Genomic DNA, 12,446 nt, shown 5'->3' with positions numbered 1-12,446 from the left:
ACTAGAATAAAATGAGTGTTTACCTTTCTATAGATATGTGATAGTGACCTCACAGTTCTGAATTGTGTTACAAGATTTCCGGGAAGCTCTCATGATTCCTATGTGTGGGGTCATAGTGAAGCTCACATTCAAATGAGAAGGGTATGGGAGAGTGGTGAGCAGTGTTGGCTGTTAGGTCAGTACATGTCATTAAAGTATTGATATTAAATGAGTACTTCCACCAATTCTTAGATAAAAAATAGAATGATGTAGTTTGAACATTACTTTGAACAGACAACTATTTTATTGCTGCTTTTGGTATAGCCTTTTGTAAAGGATGATGTTAATTCTTAAGTGATAATTTGAATTCATAATGTTCCATTATTACAACTATATTATATTGTTTATTTCATTATATAGGTGACTCAGGATATCCTCACCTACCCTGGTTACAAACCCCCATAATAAATGCCATTGAAGGCTCCCCTGAGGCAAGGTTTACACGCCTACATAGCAAAGCTCGAGCTACTGTAGAGCGGTGTATTGGAGTCATTAAAAATCGATTCAGATGTCTTTTAAAACACCGTGTGTTGGACTATAGCCCAAGGAAGGCCGGAAAAATAATAGTAGCATGTTGCGTGCTACATAATATGTGTGTGAGGGGAGGTATACCTCTTCCTCAACACATACAGGAAGAAGATGAACCTCTTCTTGCTCCTAACCCCCCTATTCCGCAAGAAAGAGTGTTGATTAATGAGGCACGGCGTGTGAGAGAGGGGATTATACAAAGAATTGTTAATTAGACCATACTTGCAAATATTTTACTAGAAATATTTATTAATTGTGCATGAATTGCATTTAAATTTTTATTTTGGAAAAAAACTAAATATAAGAAAATAATTATATTATTACACAGTTTATTTAATGAAATCTTGAACATGTCTAAAGTATATACAAAGGAATTTATGCTGGCCTTCCTCTGGCTATGTATCTGGAAAAAAAATCAATAATTTAGTCATGCATGATTAAAAATTGAATATAAATTTCAATGCTATGGTATACTTTAAATAATTTTCTACATTAATTTATCTTTTTTCACATTTGTAGGTAGATTTTTTACTGCTGACTCAGTTATCCTCATCAATTAAAGTTGAGGGCCCCATAGAGGAGCAGTGCACTTCTTTACAGGCCGAAGCAAGGAGCAATTTATCATGAAGAATCATGTTTGATGCCCACTTAGATATTACTTACTGGCTTAATATGGGCTTCACTTTATTTGTTTAAAGAGAAGTACCTGTCCCTGTACAAGTGAAGGAAGATGGTCCCTTTCCACCTTCCCACTAGGACTGGAAACATGGTGGCCTATAGATTTCATGTTCAACCTCCCACACCAAGGCCTCAGTTAATTGTTTCACTGCCCCCTCAACCTCTCCCATGATGATATTTTTACACCCTAGTTTATTCTGCATTCAACCCTACTACCAGCACAATGTTTTACCTTGAAAGGAGTGATTTTTTGGGAACAAAATGTGCTGGAGGGATTTAATTTAATTTTTTATATAATTGGATACATTACATTCAATATTGAATTAAATCCCCATACTCATCGCTAGCATCCTTTATTGCTTGGCAGGCCATCTTAAGGGATGCAGTTATGTCTCTCATACTCTCGGCCAAACTACTTAAGGCAATCGCCTTTGCCTTACTGTGCTCAGTCCTCTCTTTTGCTGCCAGAGCCAATATGTAATCGGAATCATCATCTGAAAAAATAATAATTAGACTTGTTTAATATGAATCTGAATTGTTTCATTTTATGATTACACCCTAGTAGCTCAATAAATTATTGCAACATCATTTATTTTCTAAAATCTCAATCAAGGTTTGTGCTTGGATTATGTACTAGTAATATTAGAATAATAACATTAACTGACGGTTGTTCAGGAATATGTAAGGCAACATGAAAATAGTTCTATCACAATAGCAGCTGAGCATTTAGGGACATTTTTAGTCCTCCATATAACTACCATATCTGTAGTTATTATTTCTTACTTGGTGGAGATGGCCGCTTCCTTTTTCTGGCCCTTGGTACTGTGTCACATACAGGATTTGAGGGAGGAAGGACTGGAGGGGAATGATTTTCTTCTGCGGGGAATGTTTGTGAGGTGGATGGCATTGGAGATGGCTTTGAAATCGCATTTTCTATGGCTGATATGTGATTTTGTATTACTTCAAAATTTAGTGGGATTTGAAATGGCTGTTGGTGGGATGTAGTTACTGTTGTAGGGGAATATGATGTCAAACAATAAATGGGGTTTTTATCTGGTGATGAAGGAGGAGAAGGTGAATCAGATGCAGGTAGGGGATGTGATTCTTGGCTTATGCGGTGCTGAAAAAAGTTTAAAAATTGTTAGACATCAAACCATGAAATGCAGTACATCTGCTATCCCTCAATCATTCATAAATTTTGAAGGCTAATGTGTTTTATAGTCCATTGACTTTAATAACAAATTAAACTTTTAATTTTTAAATTTTTATTTATTAAATTTATCATAAAACCACAAACCTTTTCAAGGAGTGGTCACTGCCACAAATTGGCCATTTAAGTGGTCATTCAATATCTATTTAAACTTACTATCAAAGGGTCTACAAGGCCATCCTCCCCATCCACTGCCTTTTCCCCCACCAAGCTTAGCACTTGTTGCTCTAACTCAGTGAGGGGGGTGATTTTAAGGCGGCCACCTCCACCACTTCCGCTAGCATGGGTCCTTATTTTGGATGCCTTTTTTTTGTATCTAGACGCCAGTCTTGCCATGTCTAACGAGACTAAATAATTCAAATATTAGCTTTATAATAGATTAGAATTCTGCATTGAGATTATTTGGAATGCTTAGGAAGGCATAAAATGCTCTGGTTCTTGAAACTTTGAACTAATTTAGATTGAAAGCATTGGCAAAATTTTTTTATTACTGCTTTAAGCAGTGACTAACTCTAGGCCTTCATGAATGAGAAATATAAATTACAAATTACCTTCGCCCACTTAACTGATGATCTTGTTGCTCCAGTTGGGCAGGCATTTAATTGGTCACTTAAAGTGGCCCACAGGCGTTGCACTGTGTTGGAAGCATTACTGCCTTTGATGCGGTTGCGTGCCAACCCTGGGTGCTCTCGCATGTATTGGATAAGGATTTCCCTCTGCTCATGAGACACGCGTGCCTTTTGGCGACTCATGCTTTTTTCAATTGCCTCTTAAAGTGTAAAATCAAAAAGTATGTAATAATTAATGTGCGATTATGTAACGCAAAATTAATTTTAATAAGTTTGTATGCAGCCATTACGTGATAGAATCTTATTCTGTATATTTTATTGGTATTTATTTCCACCTATTTACCCAAAACCTAACAGAAGAACTTATTCTATATCTTTGCATTTGAGGAAGATCGTTAATTCTTAATATATGCAATGTTATGATCAACTTCAGAATTTTTATGAAGCATCGGGGCGAGAATGTTGAACAACATGCATTATTTTCTTATTATGTCAATAAATTTGCGTCAATAGTTGTTAATAATAACTACCCTGTATAGAAGATTTGAAATAATTAACGTTTAGCTGAAATATGTATAAATATGATTCATTTGGTTATCCTCATCACTGAATATCAACGAGAAATCATTCAAACTTACCTCTCTTTTCGGAATCCATAGTTGAATTTCGAGCGAGAAGTCTTCAAGTTTTGGGAAAAAGAAGAGCATCGAATATCAATCCCTCGATAATCCATGACGAGTCTTAGAGAATGGAGAAAGAGTCAACCTCAAGGTATACCCGACGGCAGCGCCACGTACGGCTAATATTGGTACTGCTTCCACATTCTAATTACAGTTTTCGCAATAAATAAGACGTTTTTGATGAAATTTCGTAGTCTACCAAAAAGGTTGACTCTTTCTGTGGATAAGTTGTGATTACATAAGAAGTAATGGATTAAATCTAGTAGTCTACCAAAGAGGTTGACTCTTTCTGGGGATTTGTTTTGATTACATACTGAGGAATTGATGAAATGTAGTAGTCTACCAAAAAAGTTGACTCTTTCTGTGAATTTGTTTTGATTAAATGCTGTGGAATTGATGAAAGGTACTATAGTCTACCAAAAAGGTTAACTCTTTCTGTGGCATTGTTTTGATTAAATGCTGAGGAATTGATGAAAGGTAGTAGTCTACCAAAATGGTTAACTCTTTCTGTGGATTTGTTTTGATTACATGCTGTGGAATTGATGAAATCTAGTAGTCTACCAAAAAAGTTGACTCTTTCTGTGGATTTGTTATTATTACATTCTGTGGAATTGATGTAAGCTATTAGTCTACCAAAAAGGTTGACTCTTTCTGTGGCATAAATGATTACATAAAGTAATGGATTAAATCTAGTAGTCTACCAAAAAGGTTGACTCTTTCTGTGGATTTGTTTTGATTACATAAGAAGTAATGGATTAAATCTAGTAGTCTACCAAAGAGGTAGACTCATTCTGTGGATTTGTTATTATTACATTCTGTGGAATTGATGAAAGCTAATAGCCTACCAAAAAGGTTGAGTCTTTCTGTGGCATAAATGATTACATAAAGTAATGGATTAAATCTGGTAGTCTACCAAAAAGGTTGACTCTTTCTGTGGATTTGTTTTGATTACATGCTGTGGAATTGATGAAATCTAGTAGTCTACCAAAAAAGTTGACTCTTTCTGTGGCATTGTTATGACTACATAAGAAGTAATGGATTTAATCTAGTAGTCTACTAAAAAGGTTGACTCTTACTGTGGATTTTTTTATTACATGCTGTGGAATTGATGAAAGGTAGTAGTCTACCAAAAAGGTTGACTCTTTCTGTGGCATTGTTATGATTACATAAGAAGTAATGGATTAAATCTAGTAGTCTACCAAAGAGGTAGACTCATTCTGTGGATTTGTTATTATTACATTCTGTGGAATTGATGAAAGCAAATAGTCTACCAAAAAGGTTGAGTCTTTCTGTGGCATAAATGATTACATAAAGTAATGGATTAAATCTGGTAGTCTACCAAAAAGGTTGACTCTTTCTGTGGATTTGTTTTGATTACATGCTGTGGAATTGATGAAAGCAAATAGTCTACCAAAAAGGTTGACTCTTTCTGTGGATTTGTTTTGATTACATGCTGTGGAATTGATGAAATCTAGTAGTCTACCAAAAAAGTTGACTCTTTCTGTGGCATTGTTATGACTACATAAGAAGTAATGGATTTAATCTAGTAGTCTACTAAAAAGGTTGACTCTTTCTGTGGATTTTTTTATTACATGCTGTGGAATTGATGAAAGGTAGTAGTCTACCAAAAAGGTTGACTCTTTCTGTGGCATTGTTATGATTACATAAGAAGTAATGGATTAAATCTAGTAGTCTACCAAAAAGGTTGACTCTTTCTGTGGATTTGTTATGATTACATAAGAAGTAATGGATTAAATCTAGTAGTCTACCAAAAAGGTTGACTCTTTCTGTGGATTTGTTTTGATTACATGCTGTGGAATTGATGAAATCTAGTAGTCTACCAAAAAAGTTGACTCTTTCTGTGGCATTGTTATGACTACATAAGAAGTAATGGATTAAATCTAGTAGTCTACCAAAAAGGTTGACTCTTTCTGTGGCATTGTTATGATTACATAAGAAGTAATGGATCAAATCTAGTAGTCTACCAAAAAGGTTGACTCTTTCTGTGGCATTGTTATGATTACATAAGAAGTAATGGATTAAATCTAGTAGTCTACCAAAAAGGTTGACTCTTTCTGTGGATTTGTTTTGATTACATGCTGTGGAATTGATGAAAGGTAGTAGTCTACCAAAAAGGTTAACTCTTTCTGTCGTATTGTTTTTATCACATATAAGAAGTAATTGATGAAATCTTGTAGTCTACCAAAAAGGTTGACTCTTTCTGTGGCATTGTTATGATTACAATATGAAGTAATGGATTAAATCTAGTAGTCTACTAAAAAGGTTGACTCTTACTGTGGATTTTTTATTACATGCTGTGGAATTGATGAAAGGTAGTAGTCTACCAAAAAGGTTGACTCTTTCTGTGGCATTGTTATGATTACATAAGAAGTAATGGATTAAATCTAGTAGTCTACCAAAAAGGTTGACTCTTTCTGTGGATTTGTTTTGATTACATGCTGTGGAATTGATGAAAGGTAGTAGTCTACCAAAAAGGTTAACTCTTTCTGTCGTATTGTTTTTATCACATATAAGAAGTAATTGATGAAATCTTGTAGTCTACCAAAAAGGTTGACTCTTTCTGTGGCATTGTTATGATTACAATATGAAGTAATGGATTAAATCTAATAGTCTACCAAAAAGGTTGACTCTTTCTGTGGCATTGTTATGATTACATAAGAAGTAATGGATTAAATCTAGTAGTCTACCAAAAAGGTTGACTCTTTCTGTGGAATTGTTATGATTACATAAGAAGTAATGGATTAAATCTAGTAGTCTACCAAAAAGGTTGACTCTTTCTGTGGATTTGTTATGATTACATAAGAAGTAATGGATTAAATCTAGTAGTCTACCAAAAAGGTTGACTCTTTCTGTGGATTTGTTTTGATTACATGCTGTGGAATTGATGAAAGCTAATAGTCTACCAAAAAGGTTGACTCTTTCTTTGGCATAAATGATTACATAAAGTAATGGATTAAATCTAGTAGTCTACCAAAAAGGTTGACTCTTTCTGTGGATTTGTTTTGATTACATGCTGTGGAATTGATGAAATCTAGTAGTCTACCAAAAAAGTTGACTCTTTCTGTGGCATTGTTATGACTACATAAGAAGTAATGGATTAAATCTAGTAGTCTACCAAAAAGGTTGACTCTTTCTGTGGCATTGTTATGATTACATAAGAAGTAATGGATCAAATCTAGTAGTCTACCAAAAAGGTTGACTCTTTCTGTGGCATTGTTATGATTACATAAGAAGTAATGGATTAAATCTAGTAGTCTACCAAAAAGGTTGACTCTTTCTGTGGATTTGTTTTGATTACATGCTGTGGAATTGATGAAAGGTAGTAGTCTACCAAAAAGGTTAACTCTTTCTGTCGTATTGTTTTTATCACATATAAGAAGTAATTGATGAAATCTTGTAGTCTACCAAAAAGGTTGACTCTTTCTGTGGCATTGTTATGATTACAATATGAAGTAATGGATTAAATCTAGTAGTCTACTAAAAAGGTTGACTCTTACTGTGGATTTTTTATTACATGCTGTGGAATTGATGAAAGGTAGTAGTCTACCAAAAAGGTTGACTCTTTCTGTGGCATTGTTATGATTACATAAGAAGTAATGGATTAAATCTAGTAGTCTACCAAAAAGGTTGACTCTTTCTGTGGATTTGTTATGATTACATAAGAAGTAATAGATTAAATCTAGTAGTCTACCAAAAAGGTTGACTCTTTCTGTGGATTTGTTTTGATTACATAAGAAGTAATGGATTAAATCTAGTAGTCTACCAAAGAGGTAGACTCATTCTGTGGATTTGTTATTATTACATTCTGTGGAATTGATGAAAGCTAATAGCCTACCAAAAAGGTTGAGTCTTTCTGTGGCATAAATGATTACATAAAGTAATGGATTAAATCTGGTAGTCTACCAAAAAGGTTGACTCTTTCTGTGGATTTGTTTTGATTACATGCTGTGGAATTGATGAAATCTAGTAGTCTACCAAAAAAGTAGACTCTTTCTGTGGCATTGTTATGACTACATAAGAAGTAATGGATTTAATCTAGTAGTCTACTAAAAAGGTTGACTCTTACTGTGGATTTTTTTATTACATGCTGTGGAATTGATGAAAGGTAGTAGTCTACCAAAAAGGTTGACTCTTTCTGTGGCATTGTTATGATTACATAAGAAGTAATGGATTAAATCTAGTAGTCTACCAAAGAGGTAGACTCATTCTGTGGATTTGTTATTATTACATTCTGTGGAATTGATGAAAGCAAATAGTCTACCAAAAAGGTTGAGTCTTTCTGTGGCATAAATGATTACATAAAGTAATGGATTAAATCTGGTAGTCTACCAAAAAGGTTGACTCTTTCTGTGGATTTGTTTTGATTACATGCTGTGGAATTGATGAAATCTAGTAGTCTACCAAAAAAGTTGACTCTTTCTGTGGCATTGTTATGACTACATAAGAAGTAATGGATTTAATCTAGTAGTCTACTAAAAAGGTTGACTCTTACTGTGGATTTTTTTATTACATGCTGTGGAATTGATGAAAGGTAGTAGTCTACCAAAAAGGTTGACTCTTTCTGTGGCATTGTTATGATTACATAAGTAGTAATGGATTAAATCTAGTAGTCTACCAAAAAGGTTGACTCTTTCTGTGGATTTGTTATGATTACATAAGAAGTAATGGATTAAATCTAGTAGTCTACCAAAAAGGTTGACTCTTTCTGTGGATTTGTTTTGATTACATGCTGTGGAATTGATGAAAGCTAATAGTCTACCAAAAAGGTTGACTCTTTCTTTGGCATAAATGATTACATAAAGTAATGGATTAAATCTAGTAGTCTACCAAAAAGGTTGACTCTTTCTGTGGATTTGTTTTGATTACATGCTGTGGAATTGATGAAATCTAGTAGTCTACCAAAAAAGTTGACTCTTTCTGTGGCATTGTTATGACTACATAAGAAGTAATGGATTAAATCTAGTAGTCTACCAAAAAGGTTGACTCTTTCTGTGGCATTGTTATGATTACATAAGAAGTAATGGATCAAATCTAGTAGTCTACCAAAAAGGTTGACTCTTTCTGTGGCATTGTTATGATTACATAAGAAGTAATGGATTAAATCTAGTAGTCTACCAAAAAGGTTGACTCTTTCTGTGGATTTGTTTTGATTACATGCTGTGGAATTGATGAAAGGTAGTAGTCTACCAAAAAGGTTAACTCTTTCTGTCGTATTGTTTTTATCACATATAAGAAGTAATTGATGAAATCTTGTAGTCTACCAAAAAGGTTGACTCTTTCTGTGGCATTGTTATGATTACAATATGAAGTAATGGATTAAATCTAATAGTCTACCAAAAAGGTTGACTCTTTCTGTGGCATTGTTATGATTACATAAGAAGTAATGGATTAAATCTAGTAGTCTACCAAAAAGGTTGACTCTTTCTGTGGAATTGTTATGATTACATAAGAAGTAATGGATTAAATCTAGTAGTCTACCAAAAAGGTTGACTCTTTCTGTGGATTTGTTTTGATTACATGCTGTGGAATTGATGAAAGGTAGTAATCTACCAAAAAGGTTAACTCTTTCTGTCGTATTTTTTTTTATCACATATAAGGAGTAATTGATGCAATCTAATAGTCTACCAAAAAGGTTAACTCTTTCTGTTGCATTGTTTTGATTGCATATTGAGGAATTGATGATATCTATTAGTCTACCAAAAAAGTTGACTCTTTCTGTCGTATTGTTTTATCATATATAAGAAGTAATTGATGAAATCTAGTAGTCTACGAAAAAGGTTGACCCTTTCTGAGGATTTGTTTTGATTACACACTTAGGAATTGATAAAATATAGTAGTCTACGAAAAAGGTTGATTCTTTCTGTTGATTTGTTTTTATCAAATTCTGAGGAATTGATAAAATCTATGTCTACCGAATATGTGGACTCTGTCGATTCGTCTTCATTGCATTAATGAGGAATTACGTATTCGTTTATAGTGGAGTGAATCTAAAAATTTAACTCTTTTATTCAGATAGTAATAGAAATGTACTTTATGTCCCTACATAAAAATTCTTCACTAACATGTTTCATACAATGAAATCTTTTCTTATACCTCCATAACCTTTCGTCCATTCCCCGCCATTGCTTTATTATTGTTTGTGTGGTTTCCCTGCATATTTTCAAGTAGTTCTTCTATCATCCGTTTTGGCGCTGTCGTCGGGTATACCGGACGGTTGACTCTTTCTCCATTCGGAACGACTCATCCATGACGTCACAAGCGTCAATTTCGTCCAGCGTCTGAATTCGTCGAGTCCTCGATTTTCGCTTCGTGAATAGCACGGAAAGCGATTTCGTGCCTCTCGACATTGTCGCCTCGACGGCTTCTCATTGTCGAGGCGACATTTCCGATTTGTTCGTGAATAAGGCCCCTGTTCTAAACATTTAGATCGATTTGTTGAAATATTTCATTGGATATATCTTCGTGCATTTCAACTTCAAAATGGTAAATAAACTTCTTTAAGTCCGCAAGTACGGTTCTATAAATTATCTAAACTGTAAGTGCTGGAATTTAAAACCGAACAGGAGGTAAAAAGCAAAAGAAATACATCGAAAACATATTCCACAAAAATTTTCATGTTCATTGATTTCTTTTTTGAGTTGGTCATTCATGAATTCAAATGATTCACTTTTACGGCTATGATTCAATTGTAAACACTTAGTTATACCAAAATAAAAAAACGACTTCACTCTTCACCATTGAGTAACCAGATGCGACTTAACTAATGCCTCGTCAGGATTAACTAATTCGGAAACACAATGTGGGACATTGGACTCTTTTCACTGTTCAGTCGATCATGCACAAGGGCTTTTAGTACCATCTTATGTTGTTCATTAACAAATTTAATACCCCATTAACTTTTGATGCCTAATCAAAGCGATTTTTAACAAACGTTGCACGTACCAGTTTGCTACAGTCATAAAGCATTATACTTAACCCGTCGTAGCAAGTGATTCATGAAATACACAATTAAGTTACTTTTTAAAGTTACTGTTATAACCAGTTCAACCAACAAATACAAACATCTTGCTACATTTTTCATTCTCGTTGATATATATACTTAAAACTACTAATACCGGGCTACACGGTACATAATCACGAACAAGTTAATATCTGTTTGCGAGAATGATTTAACATCATATGGAAGTTACACGAGGCATCCAATGAAAAAAAATAAGCACTCACCCTGAAGTTATTTCTGGACCTAAATTTTCTCAGTTCTGCGTCCGATTCATGACAAATATTTCTAAAATCGTAGAATTCGATGAGCTTTTTCAAGCACAGTGGACATAAAGTGGCAGGCAGGCCATCTCCCACAGCAACCTAAGAAAGGAATGAAAACATATGCAAGAGATTTCAGACGTACCAAGGAAAATATGTACTCATAGAACGGAATAAAACAAGAAGTAAGGAAATCGATAACATGTAACCCGCCACTTACTTTAAGGTCGACTAAATCAAATAAGGCATTCTCTACAGGTGTCTGGCTTGCTACAATTGAAGTGAATATGTTGTGAAAATAATCATTTTTCTTCATGCAAAGTCTGCACGGGGTGCCCTCGGAATTCCTGTATAGAGAATTCGAATAATTCCCAGTGGTAGCATTCATGTTGTCACAGTCTCTAAATCAGTTCACTCCTCAAACTAAGCATCCACACAGCACTCAGTGATTACTAAATTCCTAATAAATTACGATCATTTCCATGAAGTATAACAATGCAAAAACATGAGACTTATTAAGAAAAAGGGCGTGTTAGGCTCACATTTAAATATGACCTCAAAAAGAAATCACATCGCAGCAGAGTAATCAGCAAATACTTCCAACAAATTTCATGTTTACTGACGTTCTACGATATAACAGACCAAGGTAGAAAGGTTTAGTTCAGATACCAGACTTTAGTAGCGTTTCTGACCACTAGAGGATAACGTACGCAATAGGCCTACAATCGATAAATGAGGTATTTGCAACGATGACATATATCTAATTGAGCTGAATTGCATTTTTTTAAACATAAATGTTTTAAAACTCTTTAAATTCAGCGTTCAAGATGTTTTGTATCCTTTTTCATATTTAAAGACCGTAAAGGAACTGTGACCGTGTGGAAGCTGAAGTCGGCCTTAAATTCAGTTTCTGGCCTAAGCATAGAATAATAATTAAACATAAGTTATAATACTACCAAAAGTTGAAAGAAAATTGACGAATATACATTAAATATCCCTTTATTTTTTCAAATGGAAAGAAATTTGTCTTGAAACGCGGATGCTTGGCCTGTTCTATAGGTGTGCTATTTGCGGATAAAATGGTAACTAGATATCATCGATTCTAATCTGAGGCTTGATTGCATGTTCTTGTATTAACAAGTAAACGTTGCGGATCGATCTTTTTTCGTGCATGTTGTGTTCGTAAGATTTACAATCATGTCATAAATTGTTGAAAATATTCTCAGCCCTTGCTATTGAGTCGTGAAATGTCTCTCAGGCGATTGTTGTTCGTTGTTGGCGTCGTTGGTCCTTTCGTTGAGCATAATAATCATAAGTATTTTCATTTTCAATCATCAACGTACTGAATGTAGTTTCCTAGTGTGATTTTGAGATCTTTGTCAGTGTGTAGATGATGTTTTTGACGATGTACCTGATTTAAACAGTGAATGAGATTTTGAAGTGAAAACATGAGTCGCACCA

At 34.3% G+C, this 12,446-nt stretch overlaps 1 protein-coding gene across 1 annotated transcript; it reads right to left on the bottom strand.

Annotated features, from left to right (window-relative positions):
* Nucleotides 1–580: 580 nt before the first annotated feature.
* LOC124170315 lies at nt 581–3,753 on the bottom strand. The gene is made up of 5 exons (XM_046549025.1): nt 3,663–3,753; nt 3,007–3,224; nt 2,612–2,793; nt 2,029–2,365; nt 581–1,739 (listed from the first exon to the last, which is right to left on the bottom strand). Exons 3-5 carry the CDS (start codon nt 2,789–2,791, stop codon nt 1,558–1,560), a joined length of 699 nt encoding a protein of 232 aa, XP_046404981.1. The 5' UTR covers nt 2,792–2,793; nt 3,007–3,224; nt 3,663–3,753; the 3' UTR covers nt 581–1,557.
* Nucleotides 3,754–12,446: the final 8,693 nt, after the last annotated feature.

Source organism: Ischnura elegans, chromosome 13 (genome assembly GCF_921293095.1).
Source record: "Ischnura elegans chromosome 13, ioIscEleg1.1, whole genome shotgun sequence".
Taxonomy (NCBI): domain Eukaryota; kingdom Metazoa; phylum Arthropoda; class Insecta; order Odonata; family Coenagrionidae; genus Ischnura; species Ischnura elegans.
Note: the sequence above shows the minus strand (reverse complement) of the source record. Positions and strands in the feature narration are given on the sequence as shown.